Source organism: Micromesistius poutassou (assembly GCF_964030765.1).
Source record: "Micromesistius poutassou genome assembly, chromosome: 4".
Taxonomy (NCBI): domain Eukaryota; kingdom Metazoa; phylum Chordata; class Actinopteri; order Gadiformes; family Gadidae; genus Micromesistius; species Micromesistius poutassou.
In genome coordinates, this window is record NC_140274.1 from 21,849,168 (window position 1) to 21,876,320 (window position 27,153).

The 27,153-nt window shown below is 43.8% G+C and overlaps 1 protein-coding gene and 6 pseudogenes across 7 annotated transcripts; all 7 read left to right on the forward strand.

Annotated features, from left to right (window-relative positions):
- The first annotated feature begins 39 nt into the window (after positions 1–39).
- On the forward strand, positions 40–1,023 carry LOC311342175 (trace amine-associated receptor 1 pseudogene; annotated as a pseudogene). Its single transcript has one exon. The product of its transcript is annotated as a trace amine-associated receptor 1 pseudogene (transcript).
- A 2,539-nt stretch (positions 1,024–3,562) lies between these two features.
- LOC311342178 (trace amine-associated receptor 1 pseudogene) lies at positions 3,563–4,546 on the forward strand (annotated as a pseudogene). The gene has a single exon. The product of its transcript is annotated as a trace amine-associated receptor 1 pseudogene (transcript).
- Positions 4,547–6,127: 1,581 nt separating this feature from the next.
- On the forward strand, positions 6,128–7,111 carry LOC311342182 (trace amine-associated receptor 1 pseudogene; annotated as a pseudogene). The gene has a single exon. The product of its transcript is annotated as a trace amine-associated receptor 1 pseudogene (transcript).
- A 1,909-nt stretch (positions 7,112–9,020) lies between these two features.
- LOC311342181 (trace amine-associated receptor 1 pseudogene) lies at positions 9,021–10,004 on the forward strand (annotated as a pseudogene). Its single transcript has one exon. The product of its transcript is annotated as a trace amine-associated receptor 1 pseudogene (transcript).
- Positions 10,005–14,502: 4,498 nt separating this feature from the next.
- LOC311342168 (trace amine-associated receptor 1 pseudogene) lies at positions 14,503–15,486 on the forward strand (annotated as a pseudogene). The gene has a single exon. The product of its transcript is annotated as a trace amine-associated receptor 1 pseudogene (transcript).
- A 6,584-nt stretch (positions 15,487–22,070) lies between these two features.
- Positions 22,071–23,105, forward strand: LOC311341633 (trace amine-associated receptor 13c-like; the record flags this gene model as incomplete). Its single annotated transcript, XM_084466441.1, has 1 exon — positions 22,071–23,105. The coding sequence occupies one exon, from the start codon at positions 22,071–22,073 to the stop codon at positions 23,103–23,105; it is 1,035 nt and encodes a 344-aa protein (XP_084322567.1).
- Positions 23,106–25,851: 2,746 nt separating this feature from the next.
- LOC311341634 (trace amine-associated receptor 13c pseudogene) lies at positions 25,852–26,886 on the forward strand (annotated as a pseudogene). Its single transcript has one exon. The product of its transcript is annotated as a trace amine-associated receptor 13c pseudogene (transcript).
- Positions 26,887–27,153: the final 267 nt, after the last annotated feature.

A 27,153-nucleotide genomic window follows, 5' to 3' on the forward strand; every position in this document is an offset into this window, starting at 1 on the left:
TGTATCTCTTCCCCTCCCTCCCCCTCCCCTCGCAGGTCAATGGAGCCGGAGTTCTGCTACGGGAATGGCTCTTGTGTGAGGACGGTCTACCCTGTCACTGTCCGCGTCACCCTCTACTTGGGCCTTGGGTCTGCGGTGGTCCTCACGTTGCTAGGAAACCTCTTTGTGATCGTTGCCATCGCTCACTTCAAGCAACTCCACACGCCCACCAACTACCTGACCCTCTCCCTGGCTGTGTCCGACCTCCTCCTGGGGGTTCTGGTCATGTTCCCTGGCATGATTCAGTTAATTGAAACCTGCTGGTACTTTGGGGACATGTTATGCAAGCTATTCATCAGCTCAGACGTCTTGCTGTGTAATGCTTCTATATTGAACCTGTCCTTTATATCCATCGACCGTTATTATGCCGTGTGCCACCCTCTGCTCTACCCCCGTAAGATAACGGTTCACACGGCAGTCATCATGATCCTCGTCACGTGGTGTGTCGCTGCTGTGGTCGGCTTCGGGATGGTCTTCCTCAAGCTGAATATTTTGGGAATCGAGGAGTTCTACTATAATAACGTGGCGTGTGAAGGAGGATGTTTTTTGTTTCAGGGCTGGATGTCCAGCACCGTGTCATCCACTGTCTCCTTCTACATCCCCGGGGTCATCATGCTGGGCATCTACCTGAAGATCTACATGGTGGCCCAGAGACAAGTGCGCACCATAGGCCTAAAGAATACCCACTCCACCAAGGTGGAAAAGCACCAGAGGAAAGCCACCAAAACGCTGGCCTTCATCATGGGCGTGTTTCTGTCCTTCTGGACGCCATTTTTCATCGTTATCGTCATGAACCCCCTCATCGGATACTCTGTTCCGCCCGCCTTGTTCGACACATTCGGGTGGCTGGGGTATCTCAATTCCACCATCAACCCGTTGGTGTACGCCTTCTTCTACAGTTGGTTCAGGAAGGCATTTCTAATCATTGTTTCTGGTCGCATCTTTCGGTCTGACATCTCGGACACAAAACTGTTTGCAGAGTAACAGTGATCTTTCCAAGAAGATGTGGGCCCATGAAATGAAGGCTGCTACTGATGGACGGAAATTTAATCGAATCTTTTTCCCATTATATCAGTTCCTACATAATTAAAAATACTTCATTTTCCATCATTGAATACTGAAAAAATATCACAAAATACAGATATTAATTGTGGTATTATTTGTCCTGGTGGTAATCTAACTGTGAAAGTCACTTAATCACTTAGTCACTTGGGGCATCCTGGGCCTACTGGTTAAGGAGTTGGACCGGTAACCGGAGGGTGGCCAGTTTGAATCCTGACCGGTAGGCAAAAATATGGCCCGGGGAGTAGTTGTGCAGTACTCTCAACCATCCTCATCCACGGATGAGTTGCCCTTGAGCAAGGCACCTGAAACCCCCACCTCCTACCCGGGTGCTGCACTGCGGCTGCCCACCTCTCCGGGTGTGTTCACCGGCTCCCGGATGGGTCAAAAACAGAAAGAATTTCCCCAAAAAGGGGACAATAAAGGATAACTTTACTTTAACTTTAAATTGCTTTAAATCTAATGGGTGTTGCTGGTACTGGCGGGACACTCTCACTAGAGAAAAAAAAGAGTGCATCAGCACTTGTACCCAGCACTTCTGAAAATGCACTTTCGAATGTGTCTCTGTCCCCAGCACGTTTCCAACCAAACTGACGCCCATGGGTATGCTGTTGTATTCTGTATCGGACATCTGTATGTCATGCATTAAATCCTAAAGCAGGGAACACCAGAAAAGAGTGGAACCATACTGTCAAACTATATTGTATTACCATTTCATGAAATAAATGGTTTCATTTATCACTCATCTATGACATGAGTGATTCCTGACAGAACAACAAAAGGGCAACTGGATTTGAAAAAAGTTGTGTGCTGTGGCCCATGCAATGTATGTATATTCGTTTAGTTTTGCCACAAAGTTTGTCAATGATATGGTACCACAAAATAAAATGTATGTGACCCGACCCCGGATAAGCACATTGAATATGAGGATGATGAGGTATGTGAAGATGTACTAAAATAATTGCAAAGTCACAAATGTGCAAGAAAGAAAAATACCTCTTGTGGAAGAACAGAATAAAAGAACAGAATACAAAGTATAAGAAGCAAAATATAACCAAACAATACAAGCCAATACATTCTTCACATTTACTTACTTTTCAGACATTATATGTGTGGTTAGGGTTAGACAATTTAAACAAAGTCATTGAACAAGTATTTTTTGTTAAAATTCTGCGGCAAAAATATGTGGTCCTTCTGTCTCTCCTTCCTTCCTTAGAGATTGTTGTTGCATCAGAGTCCAAGGAAATTGTTGTTGACTGTTTTGACCATCGTCATCGTGAAATGATAATATATATAAAGCCCATCCTGCTAGTATCCACAGAGCATACCTCTCCAGGTGAGGTAAGCCCATATAATGCTTTATCACACTTAAATGACTTAATCTATGAGTTTATATTTGATACATAAGAGTATCTTCACTATCTATCTATGAAATGCTGCATACTGCATACTGCTGTTAGATGGGCCATTTGTCTTGTGTTTTTCCCCATTGGTTAGTAGCTTAGCAGCGTGCTTGTAAGGTTTGTTTGGGCAGGGGCTTCTGAATATGTGTTTTCCTTGGATTTTGGCACAAGGGATTATAACATCTGATCCTGTGTATTAATGAAATAGTGATGTTCCTTACATAGGACAGGTTGTAGGTTAAGTACTGATTTTATTTGTGTGACAGAAAATATTAAGTGACTAAAATGAGGGCAGCAGAGAGAATGTAGTTATTCTATTGTTAAAATACAAAGACCGAAATGCAGTTCCTTTACCTCTTAAGTAGTATGTAATGTTTTTTATAATAATGGATTAATATAATACCTTGTTACTAGAAAAAGTCATGCCACAATCCTTAATTATAAAAAACTACTACATAAATACAGTTCATGAAGCTCTTATGTCATGTTGTAGCTGTTTATAATTGACTGACTGTGGCGTGACTTTTTCTGCTCCCTGAATGAGGAACATTTAGTAAGTGTGAATAAGCAAGCAAAAACAAATGCATTGTAGTATTGGTAATATTATATTTTGTATAGTCTATAAAAGCTTTTCCTGATAAAATACTTGAAGATTGTCCATGGGCTCTTTATTTATGAATAGAAACAGAACTAACATGTAAACTAAGAAGTGCCCGTTTACTAAAGATTGCATGGAATGGTAGGGCTATGAAGAGATCCTGCTTTACCACATTGTGACAAATCAACATGATCATTTAATGATAAAGGCTGAGGTGTAGGCCTTCATTTACCAATCTAAGAATGTGTTGTCTATTGTAAACGCTGGCAAAGCTCTGTCAAATCCTCCCTTGATTATGATGGCAGATGAACTTACACAACTCTCGCAATATCATTATTAAATGTGCATTATGATCAGAATGTTATACCGGTTCAATAACACATGATGTCCCTGTCTCTTCCCCGCCCTTCCCTTCCAATGCCTTTCCCTCACTCCCTTACTCCCCCTCCCTCCCAGGTCGATGGAGCCGGAGTTCTGCTACGGGAATGGCTCTTGTGTGAAGACGGTCTACCCTGTCACTGTCCGCGTCACCCTCTACTTGGTCCTGGGGTCTGCGGTGGTCCTCACGGTGCTGGGGAACCTCTTTGTGATCGTGGCCATCGCTCACTTTAAGCAACTCCACACGCCTCCCAACTACCTGACCCTCTCCCTGGCCGTAACCGACCTCCTCCTGGGGGTGATGGTCATGTTCCCTGCCATGATTCTTTCCATTGAAACCTGTTGGTTCTTCGGGGACATGTTTTGCAAGCTCTACAACAGCTCCACTGTCTTGTTGTGTACCGCGTCCATCTTGAACCTGTCCTTTATATCCATCGACCGCTATTATGCCGTGTGCCACCCTCTGCTCTACCCCCGTAAGATAACGGTTCACACAGCAGTCATCATGATCCTGGTCACATGGTATGTCTCTGCTGTAGTCGGCTTCGGGATGGTCTTCCTAAAGCTGAATATATTAGGAATTGAGGAGTTCTACTATAACTACGTGGCGTGTGAAGGAGGGTGCATTTTGTTACAGAGCTGGATGTCCAGCACCGTGTCATCCACTGTCTCCTTCTACATCCCAGGGGTCATCATGCTGGGCATCTACCTGAAGATCTACATGGTGGCCCAGAGACAAGTGCGCACCATAGGCCTACAGAATACCAGCTCCGCCAAGATGGACAAGCACCAGAGGAAAGCCACCAAAACGCTGGCCATCATCATGGGCGTGTTTCTGTCATTCTGGCAGCCGTTTTTCTTCCTTAACGTCATCAACCCCTTCATCGGCTACTCCATTCCGCCCGCCGTGTTCAGCACATTCGGGTGGCTGGGGTATCTCAATTCCACCATCAACCCGTTGGTGTACGCCTTCTTTTACAGCTGGTTCAGGAAGGCATTTCAAATAATTGTTTCTGGTCGCATCTTTCGGTCTGACATGGCGGACACAAAACTGTTTTCAGAGTAACAGTGGTTTAATTTTTAACTTTCCATGAAGATGTGGGGCCATGAAATGAATGCTTAGCCGCTGATGGTTGGAAATTCAAATTAATCATAAATGTTTTCCCCGTTATATCAGTTCATACATAATTTGAAATATTTTATTTTTATCACTGAATACTGAAAAGAAAATCACAAAATACTGATATTAATTGTGGTATTATTTATCCTGGTGGTAATCTGACTGTGAAAGTCACCAAACATTATATACCCTATATCTGATATGGTACCACAAAATAAAATGTATGAGACCCGACCCCGGATAAGCACATTGAATATGAGGATGATGAGGTATGTGAAGATGTACTAAAATAACTGCAAAGTCACAAATGTGCAAGAAAGAAAAAGACCTCTTGTGGAAGAACAGAATACAAAGTATAAGAAGCAAAATATATCCAAACAATACAAGCCAATACATTCTTCACATTTACTTACTTTTCAGACATTATATGTGTGGTTAGGGTTAGGGTTAGACAATTTAAACAAAGTCATCGAACAAGTATTTTTGTTAAAATTCTGCGGCAAAAATCTGTGGTCCTTCTGTCTCTCCTTCCTTCCTTAGAGATTGTTGTTGCATCGGAGTCTAGGGAAATTGTTGTTGACTGTTTTGACCGTCGTCATCTTGAAATGACAATATACGTATATAAAGCCCATCCTGCTAGTATCCACAGAGCATACCTCTCCAGGTGAGGTAAGCCCATATAATGCTTTATCACACTTAAACGACTTAATCTATGAGTTTATATTTGATACATAAGAGTATCTTCACTATCTATCTTTGAAATGCTGCATACTGCATACTGCTGTTAGATGGGCCATTTGTCTTGTGTTTTTGATTTTTTTGTTTTTATGATTAACCATTATTAATCATTGGTCATTTCACACTGAGCAATGGATTAACGACTTTGGTATGATGTCTTTTTTGCTCTTTGAATGAGGAATATTTAGCAACTTGTGTAAGCACATAATTGTATGTTGGTTGTGAATAAGCTGATAACTGCATGGTATTGTGACTTAATGCAAAACAATGTGCCACCATTTGTTATTTCTCACTAAACAATGGCAAAAATGAATGCATTGTATTATTGGTAATATTATATTTCGTATAGTCTATAAAAGCTTTTCCTGATAAAATACTTGAAGATTGTCCATGGGCTCTTTATTTATGAATAGAAACAGAACTAACATGTAAACTAAGAAGTGCCTGTTTACTAATGATTGCATGGAATGGTAGGGCTATGAAGAGATCCTGCTTTACCACATTGTGACAAATCAACATGATCATTTAATGATAAAGGCTGACGTGTAGGCCTTCATTTACCAATATAAGAATGTGTTGTCTATTGTAAACGCTGGCAAAGCTCTGTCAAATCCTCTCTTGATTATGATGGCAGATGAACTTACACAACTCTCACAATATCATTATTAAATGTGCATTATGATCAGAATGTTATACCGGTTCAATAACACATGATGTCCCTGTCTCTTCCCCGCCCTTCCCTTCCAATGCCTTTCCCTCACTCCCTTACTCCCCCTCCCTCCCAGGTCGATGGAACCGGAGTTCTGCTACGGGAATGGCTCGTGTGTGAGGACAGTCTACCCTGTCACTGTCCGCGTCACCCTCTACTTGGTCCTGGGGTCTGCAGTGGTCCTCACGGTGCTGGGGAACCTCTTTGTGATCGTGGCCATCGCTCACTTCAAGCAACTCCACACGCCTCCCAACTACCTGACCCTCTCCCTGGCTGTAACCGACCTCCTCCTGGGGGTGATGGTCATGTTCCCTGCCATGATTCTTGACATTGAAACCTGTTGGTTCTTCGGGGAGATGTTTTGCAAGCTCTACAACAGCTCCACTATCTTGTTGTGTACCGCGTCCATCTTGAACCTGTCCTTTATATCCATCGACCGCTATTATGCCGTGTGCCACCCTCTGCTCTACCCCCGTAAGATAACGGTTCACACAGCAGTCATCATGATCCTGGTCACATGGTATGTCTCTGCTGTAGTCGGCTTCGGGGTGGTCTTCCTAAAGCTGAATATATTAGGAATGGAGGAGTTCTACTATAATAACGTGGCGTGTGAAGGAGGATGTTTTTTGTTTCAGAGCTGGATGGCCAGCACCGTGTCATCCACTGTCTCCTTCTACATCCCCGGGGTCATCATGCTGGGCATCTACCTGAAGATCTACATGGTGGCCCAGAGACAAGTGCGCACCATAGGCCTACAGAACACCAGCTCCTCCAAGGTGGACAAGCACCAGAGGAAAGCCACCAAAACACTGGCCATCATCATGGGCGTGTTTCTGTCATTCTGGCAGCCGTTTTTCTTCCTTAACATCATCAACCCCTTCATCGGATACTCTGTTCCGCCCGCCTTGTTCGACACATTCGGGTGGCTGGGGTATCTCAATTCCACCATCAACCCGTTGGTCTACGCCTTATTTTACAGCTGGTTCAGGAAGGCATTTCAAATAATTGTTTCTGGTCGCATCTTTCGGTCCGACATGGTGGACACAAAACTGTTTTCAGAGTAACAGTGGTTTAATTTTTTACTTTCCATGAAGATGTGGGGCCATGAAATGAAGGCTTAGCCACTGATGGTTGGAAATTCAAATTAATCATAAATGTTTTCCCCGTTATATCAGTTCATACATAATTTGAAATATTTCATTTTTATCACTGAATACTGAAAAGAAAATCACAAAATACTGATATTAATTGTGGTATTATTTATCCTGGTGGTAATCTGACTGTGAAAGTCACCAAACATTATATACCCTATATCTGATATGGTACCACAAAATAAAATGTATGTGACCCGACCCCGGATAAGCACATTGAATATGAGGATGATGAGGTATGTGAAGATGTACTAAAATAACTGCAAAGTCACAAATGTGCAAGAAAGAAAAATACCTCTTGTGGAAGAACAGAATAAAAGAACAGAATACAAAGTATAAGAAGCAAAATATATCCAAACAATACAAGCCAATACATTCTTCACATTTACTTACTTTTCAGACATTATATGTGTGGTTAGGGTTAGGGTTAGAGAATATAAACAGAAAGTCATTGAACAAGTATTTTTTGTTAAAATTCTGTGGCAAAAATGTGTAGTCCTTCTGTCTCTCTTTCTCAACACATCCTGCCCCACAACATTGTCCATGTTTTCATTCACGGCCCTATCCTTAGAGATTGTTGTTGCATCAGAGTCCAAGGAAATTGTTGTTGACTGTTTTGACCATCGTCATCGTGAAATGATAATATATATAAAGCCCATCCTGCTAGTATCCACAGAGCATACCTCTCCAGGTGAGGTAAGCCCATATAATGCTTTATCACACTTAAATGACTTAATCTATGAGTTTATATTTGATACATAAGAGTATCTTCACTATCTATCTATGAAATGCTGCATACTGCATACTGCTGTTAGATGGGCCATTTGTCTTGTGTTTTTCCCCATTGGTTGGTAGCTTAGCAGCATGCTTGTAAGGTTGGTTTGGGCAGGGGCTTCTGAATATGTGTTTTCCTTGGATTTTGGCACAAGGGATTATAACATCTGATCCTGTGTATTAATGAAATAGTGATGTTCCTTAAATAGGACAGGTTGTAGGTTAAGTACTGATTTTATTTGTGTGACAGAAAATATTACGTGACTAAAATGAGTGCAGCAGAGAGAATGTAGTTATTCTATTGTTAAAATACAAAGACCGAAATGCAGTTCCTTTACCTCTTAAGTAGTATGTAATGTTGTTATTTTTTATAATAATGGATTAATATAATACTTTGTTACTAGAAAAAGTCATGCCACAATCCTTAATTATAAAAAACTACTACATAAATACAGTTCATGAAGCTCTTATGTCATGTTGTAGCTGTTTATAATTGACTGACTGTGGCGTGACTTTTTCTGCTCCCTGAATGAGGAACATTTAGTAAGTGTGAATAAGAAAGCGAAAACAAATGCATTGTAGTATTGGTAATATTATATTTCGTATAGTCTATAAAAGCTTTTCCTGATAAAATACTTGAAGATTGTCCATGGGCTCTTTATTTATGAATAGAAACAGAACTAACATGTAAACTAAGAAGTGCCCGTTTACTAAAGATTGCATGGAATGGTAGGGCTATGAAGAGATCCTGCTTTACCACATTGTGACAAATCAACATGATCATTTAATGATAAAGGCTGAGGTGTAGGCCTTCATTTACCAATATAAGAATGTGTTGTCTATTGTAAACGCTGGCAAAGCTCTGTCAAATCCTCTCTTGATTATGATGGCAGATGAACTTACACAACTCTCACAATATCATTATTAAATGTGCATTATGATCAGAATGTTATACCGGTTCAATAACACATGATGTCCCTGTCTCTTCCCCGCCCTTCCCTTCCAATGCCTTTCCCTCACTCCCTTACTCCCCCTCCCTCGCAGGTCGATGGAGCCGGAGTTCTGCTACGGGAATGGCTCTTGTGTGAGGACGGTCTACCCTGTCACTGTCCGCGTCACCCTCTACTTGGTCCTGGGGTCTGCGGTGGTCCTCACGGTGCTGGGGAACCTCTTTGTGATCGTGGCCATCGCTCACTTCAAGCAACTCCACACGCCTCCCAACTACCTGACCCTCTCCCTGGCCGTAACCGACCTCCTCCTGGGGGTAATGGTCATGTTCCCTGCCATGATTCTTGACGTTGAAACCTGTTGGTTCTTCGGGGAGATGTTTTGCAAGCTCTACAACAGCTCCTCAGTCCTGCTGTGTACTGCATCTATTTTGAACCTGTCCTTTATATCCATCGACCGCTATTATGCCGTGTGCCACCCTCTGCTCTACCCCCGTAAGATAACGGTTCACACAGCAGTCATCATGATCCTGGTCACATGGTGTGTCTCAGCTGTGGTCGGCTTCGGGATGATCTTCCTAAAGCTGAATATTTTAGGAATCGAGGAGTTCTACTATAACTACGTGGCGTGTGAAGGAGGGTGTGTTTTGTTACAGAGCGAGATGTCCAGCACCGTGTCATCCACTGTCTCCTTCTACCTCCCCGGTGTCATCATGCTGGGCATCTACCTGAAGATCTACATGGTGGCCCAGAGACAAGTGCGCACCATAGGCCTACAGAACACCAGCTCCTCCAAGGTGGACAAGCACCAGAGGAAAGCCACCAAAACGCTGGCCATCATCATGGGCGTGTTTCTGTCATTCTGGCAGCCGTTTTTCTTCATTAACGTCATCAACCCCTTCATCGGCTACTCCATTCCGCCCGCCTTGTTCCACACATTCGGGTGGCTGGGGTATCTCAATTCCACCATCAACCCGTTGGTCTACGCCTTATTTTACAGCTGGTTTAGGAAGGCTTTTAAAATAATTGTTTCTGGTCGCATCTTTCGGTCTGACATGTCGGACACAAAACTGTTTGCAGAGTAACAGTGGTTTCGTGTTGAACTTTCCAAGAAGATGTTGGGCCATGAAATGAAGGCTGCTACTGATGGATGGAAATTTAATCTTAAATATTTTTTCCCATTATATTATATTTTTCCCATTATATAAAATATTTAATTTTTCATCATTGAATACTGAAAAAAGATCACAAAATACAGATATTAATTGTGGTATTATTTATCCTGGTGGTAATCTGACTGTGAAAGTCTAAACATTGTTTTTAATCGAATGGGTGTTGCTGGTACTGGCGGGACACTAGTCATGGGCTGCCTATCAACTGACGGATAACGCTGTCCAATCAAACGCACGTACACTGAAAGGCAGTCAATTTAAGCACAAACACTGAAGATAGGTGTGCTGAGCATAATTTCGCCCACCACCACGAGGCCTCCTTCTGCTTTGGTTCTGATCTCTGATGTAACCTGTACAATGGGTTGAGATATCTGATGTGTAAAGTTCTCCCTAGCTCCCTATATCTGATTTGTAAAAATCTGTGTGTCATGCATTAAATCCTACGGCAGGGAGCTCCAGAAAAGAGTGGAACCATACTGTCAAACTATATTGTATTACCATTTCATGAAATAAATGGTTAAATCTATGAAACTCATTTTCTTTTGTCACAAAGTGTGTAAATTATATGGTACCATAAAATTAAGCAAAATATATGTTAAGATGTACCAAAAGCACTGCAAAGACACAAATGTGCAAGAAAGTTAAAATACATCCTATGGATGAACAGAATAAAGGAGAACATAATACAAAGTAGAAGAGATTAGAGAGTAGAAGAGAAGATGCATTATTTCTTTTTTTTAATTTTGGCATAAAATATGTCTATAAGTCTATATATGTCTTAATCAATGCTATTTTTTTTCACGTGCTGTCTTGCTCAGGAATATTTCACAAACTTGTTTTAAATCCAAAGCAAACAAACTCATGAACTACAATTGATCAACATGTTATGCAGACTATAATGAGCCATAAAACATTTTGACATCCAGGCAGCGTCTGTGTGACGATTATTGGGCTAGTTAAAGTCAAGTTCTTCTGACGTCGGTCTCTGACCCGACGTCGAATCGCCCGCAGTTATCTCAACGTTGTTTATCTGACCTACGTAGAAACGACCGACGTGATATCGAAGACCCACAATTGGCAATTTTTGCATGGAACAGCCTTGCTTATTGTGTGAATTACCATTAAAACTGAACCTGTACGTTTCAATAATTACATGGAAATACAATATATCCTGAACCCCTGCACGCTGCGATCAGGGAGGTCGAAAGGACGCCAATTCCTGGGGTTGTTGGGCAGTCTTCATAACAACATAATATTACACATATATATTTACATAATAGTAACAAGTTCTAATGAGACACAAATACATCGGACTATAATGCAGTGTTAACCCACTCAGTAAACTGTATGTATCTTCCAGGGTGGGGAGGGATGAACTAATGGATCGCTCTGCCGAGCGCACCACCCTCTGCAGGGCAGTGCGGTCTGGTGCGGTGCAGCTTCCATACCGGGCTGATATGCAACCTGTGAGGAGTGAGAGGGAGACCTTGCCTTGGTTTGGAGACCAAGTGCTTTGTGTGTGGAGAGACCATGAGAGGTCCTGTTGAGGCGCACCCCCAGGTACTTAAACCTGGAGACCTTCTCCACGTGTTCTCCACTAATGACGAGTGGGGAGAGCCCACTGCCCTGCTTCCTCCTGAAATGCACCACCGTTATCTTAGTCTTAGTGGCATTTAGGGCCAGGTTGTTGGTCTGACACCACAGTGCCAGGACTGCCACTTGGTTCAGGTAGCCCTGCTTGTTGTTGTCAGTGATAAGACACAGCACCACGGTGTCATCGGCGAACTTGATGATGGTAGTGGTGGCTCGTTCGCGAACGAATCAGTTCGAACGAACGAATCAGTTCGAACGAACGACTCTTTAAAACGAACGAACCGACCTGATTCGCCACTCTCGTTCGTCGTCGTTCGTCTCGTTCGTTCGCCGAGACTCGACTCCCAGCTCCACCCACTAGTCGCTGAGTCGCGCTGACTCGCAAGTCGCCGTTCGTTCACTGACTGTGTTTAGGTGAAGACTCGAGGACGGAGAAGTCACGAGAGTCAGCCGGGCAACAACATCCCGATTCCGAACATGAAGCACTCCTCAGCTAAAAGGAATTTAGTTAATGTTGTGTTGATTGATGACTGTTTGCACCATTGCACGATCGTGATTCGTTTGAGAAGGAGAACGAGGGAGGAGCTGAGTCTGACCGACTCGGCTGAGAACGTGCTTTCGCGATTCGTTTGAACGAGAACGAGGGAGGAGCCAGACTCGGAATTCGCGAACGTGCATTCGTGATTCGTTTGAACGAGAACGAGGGATGAGCCGAGTCTGACCGACTCAGTGACTCTTCTTGGCGAACTGACCGACGCAAACTGATTCATTCAAACTAATCATGAAATCCACCACTAGATGATGGCGGTTGAACTGCCGGAGGCTGTGTAGTCATGCGTGTAGATGTTGTAGAGCAGTGGACTCAGAACGCACCCCTGGGGGGTGCCTGTGTTGAGGATCACTCTGACCACCTGGGGGCGGTCAGTGAGGAAGCTGAGCACCCAGTTGCATATTTGGGTATTGATTCCCAGCGACCTCATCTTCTGGAACAACATTCTCACATAATTCCCTCTCCCCTCATCCAGGTGGGTCAGAGTGGTGTGTAAAAGATTGCTAATGGCATCATCCCTGCTCCTGTTTTCCCTGTACGCAAACTGGAGGGTGTCAAATGAGCTGGGCAGGGAGGTACTTTTCACGCGCTGTCTTGCTTAGGAATATTTCACAAACTTGTTTTAAATCAAAAGCAAACAAACTCATGAACTACATGCAGACTGTTATGCAGACTCTTGTTTTCCCTGTACGCAAACTGGAGGGTGTCAAATAATGGAAAAAAAATGGAAACTGATGTAAAGCTCTTTATCTAATACTGATGGTCAGGGTTTGTTTGAAATGCCCTTATTGTTTGTTTTTGACATGGTACAAAATAAATCAAGGACACTTTTTGCCGAGATTGAATTAAAAAATATATCTGTACAAATTTAAACGGAAATAAATTTGAACAAATATTTTTTTCATTAAAATATTATTTAAAACAAAAATGTGTGGTCCTTATGTCTCTCTTTCTCAACACATCCTGCCCCTCAACATTATCCATGTTGCCACTCAGGGCCCTTTCCTTAGAGATTGTTGTTGCATCTGGCCACAGAGTCCAGGGAAATGGACCAGTCAGAGCAGTGGCTGACTGTTTTGACCATGTCGTCATCTTGAAATTACAACATATATAATGCCCATCCTGCTGGAAGCCACTGAGTATACCTCTCCAGCTGACTGAGGTAAGTATGCTTTATCACACTGTGGAGAGTAATGGAAATGGTTACTGAATAATACTTTCAACACTAACTATAAATTTATAGTTTTTATGTTCTTTTATGTTCTTCTTTTATAGTTATAGTATTATGTTCCAAGTGATGTAGGACAGGTTGTAGATTAAGTAGTGATTTTATTTGTGGGAGACACAATAATGCATGGACTGTAAAACAGTGCAGCAAAGACAGTTCCTTTACCTCTTAAGTATTTCATGTTGTGTTTTTTTTAAATTAAGGATTAATATAATATTTTTTTTATTCCTCATTCATAGGGCAAAAAAAAAAATCATGCCATAATCTTTAATTATAAACAACTACAACATAAATACAGTTCATGAAGCTCTAATGTCATGTTGTAGCTGTTTGGAATTAAGGACTGTGGCGTGGCGTGACTTTTTTGCTCTCTGAATGAGGGTCTTTAGCAACTTGTGTAAGCACATGTTGGGTGTGAATAAGATTATAACTGCATAATGTCGTAACTGTAGCCAATACGATATGCCAGATATTATTAACAATCAACCATTGGTTATTTCTCACTGAACAAAAAAAAAAAAAAATGCTGTATATTATTTGTAATAGTATATTTGGTATAGTCTATGAAAGCTTTTCCTGATCAAATACTTTGAGATTGTACATGGGCTCTTTATTTAGGAATAGAAACAGAACTAACATGTAAACTAAGAAGTGACCGTTTACTAATGATTGCATGGAACTATGAAGAGATCCTGCTGTACCACATCAACCTCATCCACATGATAATGTAATGATACAAGCTTAGGTGAATGCCTGCAATTAGTAATATATAAATATTATGTCCATTTTATACCAGTTCTATTACAAATTATGTTTCTGCATATCATTAAAATGTCTAATGTATGTTTTGCCTCTGTTTTTGTCCTTTGCAGATAGGGGTCCCCCCCTCCCCCCTACTTTGCTTGTATGATATAAAAATGACTTTCAGGTAGCGGAAAGAATGACCTCATTTAGTAAAACCCTGTCTCCCCCCCGCCCTTTTCTCCACTCCCTCCCTCCCTCCCTCCCTCCCAGCCTCCCTCATCCCCCAACAAAGGCCGATGGAGCCGGAGTTCTGCTACGGGAATGGCTCTTGTGTGAGGACGGTCTACCCTGTCACTGTCCGCGTCACCCTCTACTTGGTCCTGGGGTCTGCGGTGGTCCTCACGGTACTGGGGAACCTCTTTGTGATCGTGGCCATTTCTCACTTCAAGCAACTCCACACGCCCACCAACTACCTGACCCTCTCCCTGGCCGTGTCAGACTTCCTGCTGGGGGTTCTGGTCATGTTCCCCGCCATGATCAATTCCGTTGAGACCTGCTGGTACTTTGGGGACATGTTATGCAAGCTATACACCAGCTCCGACGTCTTGCTGTGTACTGCTTCTATATTGAACCTGTCCTTTATATCCATCGACCGTTATTATGCTGTGTGCCACCCTCTGCTCTACCCCCGTAAGATAACGGTTCACACGGCAGTCATCATGATCCTGGTCACGTGGTGTGTCGCTGCTGTGGTCGGCTTCGGGATGATCTTCCTCAAACTGAATATTATGGGAATGGAGGAATTCTACTATAATAATGTGGCGTGTGAAGGAGGCTGCATTTTGTTTACGACTGGGGTGGCCAGCACACTCTCGGCTGTTATAGCCTTCTACATCCCCGGGGTCATCATGTTGGGCACCTACCTGAAGATCTACATGGTGGCCCAGAGACAAGTGCACACCATAGGCCTACAGAACACCCGCTCCTCCAAGGTGGACAGGCACCAGAGGAAAGCCACCAAAACACTGGCCATCATCATGGGCGTGTTTCTGTCCGTCTGGTTGCCGTTTTTCCTCTGTTTCATAATCGACCCCCTCATCGGCTACTCTGTACCGCCCGCCTTGTTCAACACATTTGTGTGGCTGGGGTATTTTAATTCCACCATCAACCCGTTGGTATATGCTTTCTTCTACAGCTGGTTTAGGAAAGCTTTTCAAATTATCGTTTCCGGTAGGATCTTTCGGTCGGACATGTCGGACACAAAACTGTTTGCAGAGTGAGAGTGGTTTCATGTTGAGGAGTCCAAGAAGATGTGGGGCCATGAAAAATTATGTCAACTGATGTGAGGAAATAAAAAAAATCCAAATGTTTTCCCCATTATGTTTACTCATCATTAAAATTACCATTTCATTTTTCATGAAACTAAAAATCACCAAATCCTGATATTTATTGTGGTATCATTTATCCGGTTGGTATCATTGATCTCTGGCTCTGAAACTCAGTACACGTTGATTAAAAGGGCCACTGTAATAAAGAATGTGTGTGCTGTGCAACATACAATGTATGGGTACTTTGCATGCTTTGTTACTAATTGTGAAAATGGTATGATAACACAAAATGTATAAAATGTCTGATCAGATGTACACAAAGCACTTCAAGGACACAAGAGAAAAAAATGAACAATAATGCAATACAATATATCCAGTACATTGTCCTGCATGATGAATCCATGGCAGATTATGTCACAGAAATATACATTTAAGATTAGGTTTTTTTAATTGCTTGAACACATTTTGCAAAACTTGGCTCATTGTGTTAAAACTCAACACACAAGCAAATAAGACACAACACTGGGAAATATACCATTCACATCTATGTCAAATTGAAACTCTGCTTTCGAAACCTAACAATCCTTTGGCAAAATGATGACAAAATGATACACACATGCATCATATGAATACACTTTCATATCAGAAGCAAGACACTAGTCTACTTTATATAAAACACTGCAGTCTTTCATGATCACTGTTTTTATTCAGTTCCACAGAAGGCACGTTTTCACAACAACCAAAAGATCAACTCAATACTGTACATTGCAGTACTGTACATTAAATTCAGTTTAAGCAAAAATAAAATAAAAATACACCACTGTACTGTAAACACAGAAAAACACTCTGCATTTGTGTGTGGGTGGGCTCATGGATCCTGCCGTCTGAGGGGTCTGGCCACAGGATCTCATCAACATCATAAGCAATGTTTTCACCCGCTAAGTATCTGGGAAAATATCGCATTGACCTTAGCTCAATGTCTCCGCAGGCCTGTTCCACTGCCTGCAGAAGAGGCATGCGGGCATGTGGTTGGCAGTCATATACACGGCATCTCCAAGCCGAAAAAAAATATTCAGATAGGGTTTAGAAATGGCGAGTAAGGGTGCAAGTATACAAAATCTTCAAATTGATTATGGTTGGTGATTTAAATCCGGACCAGAACAGCCCGATGGAAACTACAATTATCCCAATCAACAACAAACCTGGTCTGCTCTGATCTATCCTGCACAGCTGCATCATGAAGTGCATCTAGAAATGTGATGATATGTTGGGTTTTGTAGGGACCTATTTTTGCATAATGGTGCAGAAGCCCTCGAAGACTTATGGCGGCACACATGAGATATTTCCCACAGGACGTGCACTGCAGCATTACTGTATTGGTTTGCTTATTTTTTACAGTACTGTATGTATATGTATTAAAACAGCACGCAGTTCGGTTGGGTGATAGCCACAACGGCACGTTTACTTAAACAAGAAGTCTTTCTTACAAAAATAACAAAGATGATTGCGTGGCGCAGCCACAACAGCTGGACTCTCCGTCCACCCCAGCCACCAGAGAGCCCCGAATGAACGTGGAAGCCTGCCTTTTAAGCAGGCTTCCTCAGGTGCTCTGCATCTCGTTGATTGGGACCGGGCCGGGTTGCCACAGTATGTATATACTTCTTTCATGTAGCAATGCTCCTCCTGGCTCCCTCTGTTGGAAACCTGTGGTATACCGCGTCCACCACTACCCCTCTTGGTCGCCTGGGGCGTGGTGCTGGGGCCGGGTTGACACAGTGTGTGTGTGTGTGTGTGTGTGTGTGTGTGTGTGTGTGTGTGTGTGTGTGTGTTTGCGTGTGTGTGTGTGTGTGTGTGTGTGTGTGCTTGAATAACAACAATTGATTGTGAGACACTTAAAAATCATTTGGTTTGCTGGATCATGATCATGGTAAGACACACATAAACCATGTACGCATATACCAATCATCTTCAGAGGCACAATGGGTATACATGATTCTTAATTCGAAACTTTCCCAAGCAATAGTAACTTCATGTAACTGTTCATATAAGATCAATTATGTGACATGGTTCCATCAAGTCCACTCTCTTTATCTCCAGAAAAGTGGAAACCATGAATAATGGTTGTCTTCAAAAACTTGAACTGGTCCATGACTATATTTGTAAAAATAAACCAAGGCAACTTGTTCCTTTTACTTTGATAAATTCATTTCAAGGTCCCACATTATGCTTTTTTGGGGTTAATCATTTAATTTGGGAGTACTTCGGCATTTGGGTGCTGTAGTATTGTTGCGCACACAGTCCGATACTGTTATGAATTTTCGTCCAGGAAAGGCCGCCGAGACAGGATCGCTTTTAACTCACTTTATTTGGTTAAGGTTATTGGTCTATTGTCTATCGTCTATGAAACAAAAGGAGAGGGATCGTATATAACACGCGTGGAGCGTCTCTAAGCTTTACATCTAATCGATACGCCGCCCAAGAGATTCTGACCTAAAATGGCGGAGTCTGAGTTTATATATATCAGGTGTTCTTCTATGGTTTTCTCACTTCCTCTGTGTGTCCGTTGCTGCCCCTAGTGTAAATGTTTTGTAACTTTGTCAAATGTGTTCAGTGCTGCCCTCTGGCGATTAGGAGGGGAAATTACCTCTAAACTATGCTCGGTGCTACTGGATATGGCTATGTGAGAGTATTACAGTAAAAATGTATCACTAGGGAATATTACAATTAAAATATGTCACAATACGGTGGGCTTGGTATCGCTCCCGTCTGGAAATGCTGGGGTTCCATTTGTGCAACGCCTGCATGGCCCCACTTCAGGCAGATGATGGCGACATGGAGTGCCCCGTATGCCTCGGTGTGGAAGACTTGAATGGTTGAGGCCCCAGTGGCAGCTGCTACGCCAAGTGGCTTCTTCAGAGGAGCTCCACAGCATTCCAAAGGAGCCTTTCAGATTCCGCCCTCACAGCCCTACATGGAGGAGCTTTAGAGGTGCTGGTCAGACCCAACCCTCCAGAGATGCGGCCTGTTGGGGCCCGCATTGGGAACTCTCTCTCCCACCTGATAATGGCCCTGTCACAGTCCATGCAGGTTTCGGGGGCAGATCCCACAGCCCAGAACCTAAGTGACACGTCACTGCAGGCATTTGCGTTCATGTCAAGAGAGCTCGGCAGGCTCATGACGATCTTGACACTATAACCCGCCGCCAGGTTTGGTTGGCACAGGCTCCGCTTTCGGAGCTTTGCAGGCGGGTCCTCCGCTCTCTCCCGATGGTTCCAGGGGAGACTTTTGGCCCTGCAGCGCAGCAGGCGCTGGAGCGAAGCAGCCAGGCAGTGCAAACCAGGCAGCAGTTTGCCAGCCTCCGGAGAGAGCCTATACCCTTTAGGACGCAGGGGGCCCCTCCTGGGCATATAGGCAGTCACTTCCATCCACCAGGCCCTGGTGGCTTCCAGGGGCGTCGACGGCAGGCTGAATAGCACCTGGCCCCCACATGGCCTGCACCTCTGGCACAACGGGGCAATGCATTTGGTCAACGCCCCCCCCAGGGGCCCTAGGGGCCTGGGGAGGAGGCCTTGAGACCACGCAGACGGCTGTCAGACGCTTCTCACTGCAGCATCTCCTCTGCTGGGTGATGCATGCGTCAGACCCTTTGGTGGTGACCACCCTATCCTAAGGGCATAATTTACTGTTCCGAGAGAGAGATCTCCGCCCTCAGGTCAAAGGACGCCATAGAGTGGGTAGACCTGCGGATACAGCAGGGTGCGTTTTACTCACTGTATTTCCTAATCCCAACGAAGGACGGCGGGTTCCGCCTGATCCTCGATTTAAGAGGGCTTAACCAGTTTTTAAAGGTTTTTCCCTTCCACATGCTGCGCACAGCAAAGGTGCTCCAGGCGATAACACCAAGAGACTGGTTCACGTCAATAGACCTGAAGGACGCATGCTTCCACATTCCGATGGTGCAGTGGCACAGGCAGTTCCTGTGCTTTGCATTTGAAGGCCAGGCCTTTCAATTCAAGGTGCTCCCGTTCAGCCTTTCTTTAGCCCCTCAGGTCTTCACAAGATGCATGCGGGCAACTCTGTCCCCAATGCAGGCAAATGGCCTTCGTTCTTCCTTATCTGGATGACTGGCTTGTCTGTGCCCGGACCCGGGAGAGGGCAGTCCACGATACAGCAGCTCTCCTTTCTCACGTGACCCAGCTGGGGCTCACGGTCAACCACAGCAAGAGCTCCGTCACACCCAACCAGGCTGTGGTGTTCCTTGGGACGGCATTGGACTCCCAGCAGATGATTGCCTCCCCGTCGTGGCGGCGGGTAGATGACATGCTCTGTCTTCTCCTTCAATTTCAGAATGGCAGGAAGTTGCCATACAGCCTCTGCCTCAGGGTGACCGACATGCTAACAGCGGCCTCGGCAGTGGTACCGCTGGGCCTCCTCCAGCTGTGTCCTCTCCAGGTATGGATGAACGGACAACAGTTGGATCCCAGGCGACACAAGCACAGGGAGGGTCAGGGTGTCTGGGCAGTGCCTCCTCGCACTTCGGCAATGGAGGAGCAGGGCGTATCTGACCAGAGATGTTCCCTTAAGTGTGATCCCCTCCCGTCGAAAGGTGATAGTAACAGACGCCTCCGCCTCCGGTTGGGAAGTGGTATGGCGACGCAGGATAGTGAGGGGGCTGTGGAGCACACAGCAGAGCTGGAACTTCACACCATATTCCTGGCTCAGGCATTTTTTGGCCATCCTGAGGGGCCAGCATGTCCTTGCTCCGATCAGACATCTTGGCCGTCTTCCATGTAAACCACCAGGGCCACCCGGTCTCGGCAGCTCCTCTTATGGACCTTTCTTCACCTGGCAAGCCTCAGGGCAATCTACCTCGTGGTCGAACTTCTCTCACGCCAGGGGCCTCCTTCAGGGGAGCGGAGACTCCACCCCAAGGTTGTAGACACGATCCGGCACAGGTATGGCAGGGCAGAGGTAGACCTTTATGCGTCAGAAGCCTCAACACAGTGCCCACTTTTGTTTCCCCTGAGGGAGACAACCAGCCCACTGGGGCAGGATGCTCTGGCCCATCCTTGGCCGACCAGCCTTCTTTATGCCTTTCCAACAATCCCCCTGATATGGCCGACGCTACACAGAGTCCAACAGGGCAGCCACAGACTGCTGCTGGTGGCCCCCTTATTGGCCAGGGAGACTTTGGTTCCCCAGGCTGAACAGGCTCCTCGACGGGGAGCCATGGGCCCCGGCCCTCTTGCGGCTGTGTCTCTGGCCCCTGAAGGGCCGGACCCACTTTTAAATGACTGTGACCAAGCAGTGGTCCGGACTATTTTAAACTCGAGGGCGCCATCCACCAGGTCCCTCTATGCGAATAGATGGAAACTGTTTTCCAAATGGTGCAGGACGCAAGGTGAGGTGCCCGAGCTCTGCTCGGTGCCCATTATATTGGGGTTCCTACAGGACCGGTTAGACGCCAAGCTGGAAGTCTCTACCGTGAGGGTCTACTTGGCTGCTATTTCAGCGCAGGGTGTTAGAACTTTAGTTACATGCGTCAATCTTATTTTATCGTAAAACTGAAACATATATATTATCCACATATTTTATATTGATTCAACATACCGTCAAATTGCTGTTGCGAATATGGGTCGCGCCCTGACTGAATAAATCATCCATTCGATCCTCTGATCCAACCTGTCAAGCTTGCTTGATTTACACTTCAAGAATTACTACTACAATTGTGAAAATACACAACGCAGAGATTATACGAACAGTTTAGAAAATAAGCTGAAATCTAACAACGGGGTTATATAAAACAAAATCAATATACACCTACACAAGAGGCTTAGTTCTGAATCTTTGGGCCTTCAGGTTTGTGTGTGCGCAAAGAAATTTGATAAAATATTATTAATAATAATTATGAATGTTTTATTGCAAGACACTCAATGGTGGAACATTATTTTGTTTTCATTGGGGATAATGGGAAAACAAACTTGCAGCATTGACCAAGCATCTTCCAATAGATAATGGGTTGTTGCTTTGACAAGTATGAAATCATGGGCAGTAACATCAAAGGATTTAGGGCTGATATTAACAAACCTAGGGTGAGGGGACTGATCATTGGAAGCCATGGCTGGAGAGGCCAAGTTTATGCATGCTCACACACGTATGTGTGTGCATGGATACGTGTGTGTTTGTGTTTTTCTGCTGTTCAACTTATTCTGCTAATCTTTTGTCAAAAAATAATCATAGTACAACTATGGACATTGTAAATGGATTATATGTTGAAAACACATTAAATAAAATTAAAAAACGTATTGTAGAGGACATTGTGTTCATTTCATTTTAAAACAACGGTGACAGGAGTACGCATGAAAACATTTCCCCAAAGGAAGCTTGTCATGGTAACGTCTGTATGTATTTATCTGATTGGTTCACGAGTGTTCTAAGAGATGTATATAAATCATGCTCTGTGAGGCTTAGACACGCCGCCCAGCCCCGAGTCCATGCTGAGATAGAATGAGTGTGTGTGTGTGTGTATGTTTACAATGACTGATAGAATCAATCAGCTGGAGCAGCAGCTATGCTACCCGGGCTTCAACAACTCGTGCCCTAGGGCCGAGTTCAATCTCGGGGCCCAGGTGGCTCTGTACATGCTGTTTGTGTTGGGCATGCTGGTCACCGTGGTAGGAAACGCCATGGTCATCGTGTCCATAGCTCACTTCAAGCAGCTGCACAGCCCCACCAACGTGCTGGTCCTCTCCCTGGCTCTGGCCGACCTGCTGCTGGGGGTGACCGTGATGCCGCTCAGCACAGTGCGCGCCGTCCAGGGCTGCTGGTTCTACGGCGACACCTTCTGCCTGCTCCACTCCGCCTTCGACATGTTCCTCACCTCCGTCTCCATCTTCCACCTCATCTGCATCGCGGTGGACCGCCACGAGGCCGTGTGCAGACCCCTGCACTACTCCCGCAACATCACCATGGCCGTGGCCTGGCTCATGGTGTCTGCCAGCTGGGCCCTGGCCGCCCTCTACTCCTACTCTCTGATATACTCCAAGGCAAACATCCGAGGTCTGGAAGATTTTCTGGCATCCATATACTGCCTGGGCAGCTGTAACCTGCTGTTCAACAAGCTGTGGGGGACACTGGACACCATCATTGCATTCTTCTTCCCATGCACCGTCATGGTGGGCTTGTACGCAAAGATCTTCCTCGTGGCCAGAGAGCACGCGAGGAAGATTGACGACTTGGGGGGTCACGGCGGGCCGTCGAATGGTAAAGGCGCAGGCGGGCAGACCAAGCGTTCAGAGCACAAAGCGGCCAAGACTCTGGGTATTGTGGTCGGAGCGTTTATCTTCTGCTGGATGCCGTTCTTCCTGAACTCCATCGCCGACGCCTACACAGGTTTCAGCACGCCTGCGGCCGTCTTTGAGGTGTTTGTTTGGCTTGGTTACTTCAACTCAACCCTAAACCCTGTAATTTATTCCCTCAATTATCCCTGGTTCAGGAAAACCTCTCGCCTTATTTTCACGCTCAAAATATTCACCAGTGACTCCTCGTCAATGAATGTGACTGTGAATTGACTGTTAGGGTTTTTGTTAATTTGTCTGTTTGAAATATACATTATATATTTATTATTATTTACTTATTATTATCTGTGTATAATGCTTGTTTCAGGTTCTTCCAGTGCAATGCTTGTCAACAAGTATATTTATTAACAATCGTAATGTATTGTAATTTCTGCTCCTATTTGTTAATAGAACCATGCTATGATATCATTTCAAGACAGTCAAGAGGTTTAAAAGGTTGTAAGGCCATATCCTGCATGCTGTAGTTTCTCTATTTTTATATACACTTTTCTTTCGATTTTAATACTAGGTAATGTATTCTTTAATGTATCTTTAAAAATATGTTTTTTTTGGACTCCAACATTGTTGCTGCATGTTTGCTTGTAGATCCATAGAACTTCCTCACCTGTTTATTTATATTCAATGTGCAAGGATGCCTTTCATCCATGCCCGAGAGAAAAGTCACATTTGGTGTTTCGTCCCTTTGGTGGAACTGAAATATTTTTGTCTGTTCTTAGGAAGGGACTGCTTCTATTCACTCAGATATTATTCAACACATTGATTATTCCCTTCAATTTTGACTTACTATTAGATATGATTAGTTTAATATACTGTATGTCCTATATTTTCTCAAGGGGACTGCTATTTGAATGACACTTTTGCCATGAGGCAAAGATTGTCGGGAGAATGGAAATGAATACATTTTGCAGATGTTAAACATTTCTTGAACAAACAAATGAAAACACTGAGAAATAAAATACCTTTTTTCATGAAAATAATCTTTCATTTGCAATGCACAACCACGTTACAAGGATTTTCCCTTATATTAATGAGAAGCTATCTGTAGACATAATACTGGATATAAAAATGGTTTCAGTTCGGAATACACATACAATAACAGTATTTAACCATCAGCTACATACATTGAACACAATCTATTACAAAGGAATATACAAAGGAAAACAGGTGACACAATGACATCACAGCCAGCTTGGGTGGCAGATGAAGGCCTCGTTCACATTAAGTGTGTCACACAATATTAGTTGTTTCTTATGCCTGTGAGTGAGGGTTCACTGTATGCTTTACCTAAACTATAGGTTTAGGTTGAGCACAATAAAGCGACTATATGAATGGAAATAGGCAGGTTTGTGAGTTAAATTTTGGCAATGTTTTTGTTTGGTTAAAATCTAAGTTTGCCTCTGCTACATTTGATAGTAATCATTTAATGAAATAATATTATTATAATATATTATATACAATTATACAACATGAAATGTATATATCATGTTTTATAGAAAAAAAAAGAACAAAATCTGTCTTAAAAATTCTAATCCATACATCTTTCAATCATTTGCACAATCCTTCTGAGTCTGATCATGACCTCAAATCAACATCATCAGCATCACATAAATATAATTTTCAAAAGACAGAAAGTCTGTAGGTCTTCAATGTGTTTATGTGCTGTTGGATTGGATGATCGTTCAGGTCATATCATGTTTTCCTCACAAAAAAGCATTGGTTGCCTTAACGGAAACATACAATGCAGAAGAACCATTGAAATGAAAATGATTACGTAAAAATACACATACAGAATCATTTAAAACCCCAAAACAGCAGTTTTTCACTTTATCAATTTTAGACAGAAAAAATAAATACAGAAAATACATCTACCCACTATATGTGTATTGGCAATGGTGGCAACGTATTTTGTTTTCATTGGGGATCATGGGAAGACAAACTTGCAGCGTTTACCGAGCATCTTCCAATAGATAATGGTTATTGCTTTGACAAGTTTGAAGTCATGGGCAGTAACATCAACAGTGTTGTGCATTAACTAGTTCAAAAGAACTAGTTCATTGAACAAGTTCATTTTTCTATGAACTTTGAACTGAATTTAACATATTTTTAACTAAAGAACTTGAACTTGAACTAGTTCAGATTTTGTGACATTCTGAATTGATGCTTAGGTCCAGATGACATGTTTATTAAATAGAGTTACTTCCATAGGTGTGATGAATGAAACAGGTGTACAAATAATATCCACAACAATCTGAGATTGTAGTGATAGGCAGCAGGTAATGGAGAGGATTCATTTTAAAAAGATAAGCACAGAATACTCACTCCAACAGTTTTTCTTTGGTTTCTAAAAAAACTGTTAATGAACTGAACATGAACTAGTTCAAAACTGAATTGGTGAACTAGGAACGTGAATTTATTCACTTTGTTTTGTATGAACTGAACTTTGAACTAATTCATGTGAAGTGTGAACTTGCACAACACTGAACATCAAAGGATTTAGGTCTGATATTAACAAACCTAGGGTGAGGGGACTGATCATTGGAAGCCATGGCTGGAGAGGCCAAGTTTATGCTCACACACGTATGTGTGTGCATGGATACGTGTGTGTTTGTGTTTTTCTGCTGTTCAACTTATTCTGCTCATCTTTGGTCAAAAATGAATCATAGTACAACTATGGACATTGTAAATGGATTATATGTCGAAAACACATTAAATAAAATAAAAAAATGTATTGTAGGGGACATTGTGTTCATTTTATTTTAAAACAAAGGTGACAGGAGTACTCATGAAAACATTTCCCCAAAGGAAGCTTGTCATGGTAACGTCTGTATGTATTTATCTGATTGGTTCACAATTGTTCTAAGAGACATATATAAATCATGCTCTGTGAGGCTTAGACACACCGCCCAGCCCCGAGTCCATGCTGAGCTTGAAAGAGTGTGTGTGTGTGTGTATGTTTACAATGACTGATAGAATCAATCAGCTGGAGCAGCAGCTATGCTACCCGGGCTCCAACACCTCCTGCCCTAGGGCCGAGTTAAATCTCGGGGCCCAGGTGGCTCTGTACATGCTGCTTGCGTTGGGCATGTTGGTTATGGTGGTAGGAAACGCCGTGGTCATCGTGTCCATAGCTCACTTCAAGCAGCTGCACAGCCCCACCAACGTGCTGGTCCTCTCCCTGGCTCTGGCCGACCTGCTGCTGGGGGTGACCGTGATGCCGTTCAGCACAGTACGCGCCGTCCAGGGCTGCTGGTTCTACGGCGACACCTTCTGCCTGCTCCACTCCGCCTTCGACATGTTCCTCACCTGCGCCTCCATCTTCCACCTCATCTGCATCGCGGTGGACCGCCACGAGGCCGTGTGCAGACCCCTGCACTACTCCCGCAACATCACCATGGCCGTGGCCTGGCTCATGGTGTCTGCCAGCTGGGCCCTGGCCGCCCTCTACTCCTACTCTCTGATATACTCCAAGGCAAACATCCGAGGTCTGGAAGGTTATCTGGCATCCATATACTGCCTGGGCAGCTGTAACCTGCTGTTCAACAAGCTGTGGGGGACACTGGACAGCATCATTGCATTCTTCTTCCCATGCACCGTCATGGTGGGCTTGTACGCAAAGATCTTCCTCGTGGCCAGAGAGCACGCGAGGAAGATTGACGACTTGGGGGGTCACGGCGGGACGTTGAATGGTAAAGGCGCAGGCGGGCAGACCAAGCGTTCAGAGCACAAAGCGGCCAAGACTCTGGGTATTGTGGTCGGAGCGTTTATCTTCTGCTGGATGCCGTTCTTCCTGAACTGCATCGCTGACGCCTACACAGGTTTCAGCACGCCTGCGGCCGTCTTTGAGGTGTTTGTTTGGCTGGGTTACTTCAACTCAACCCTAAACCCTGTAATTTATTCCCTCAATTATCCCTGGTTCAGGAAAACCTCTCGCCTTATTTTCACGCTGAAAATATTCACCAGTGACTCCTCATCAATGAATGTGACTGTGAATTGACTGTTAGGGTTTTTCTTAATTTGTCTGTTTGAAGTATACATTGTAGCCTATATTTATTATTATTCACTTATTATTATCCATGTATAATGCCTGTTCCAGGTTGTTCCGGTGCAACGCCTGTCAACCAGTTTATCTATTATCAATCGTAATGTATTTATCACAATTTCTGCTCCTATTAGTCAATAGTCAATAGTTAATAGAACCATTCTATGATATCATTTGAAGCCAGTGAAGAGGTTTAAAATGCTCTAAGGCCATATCCTTGCA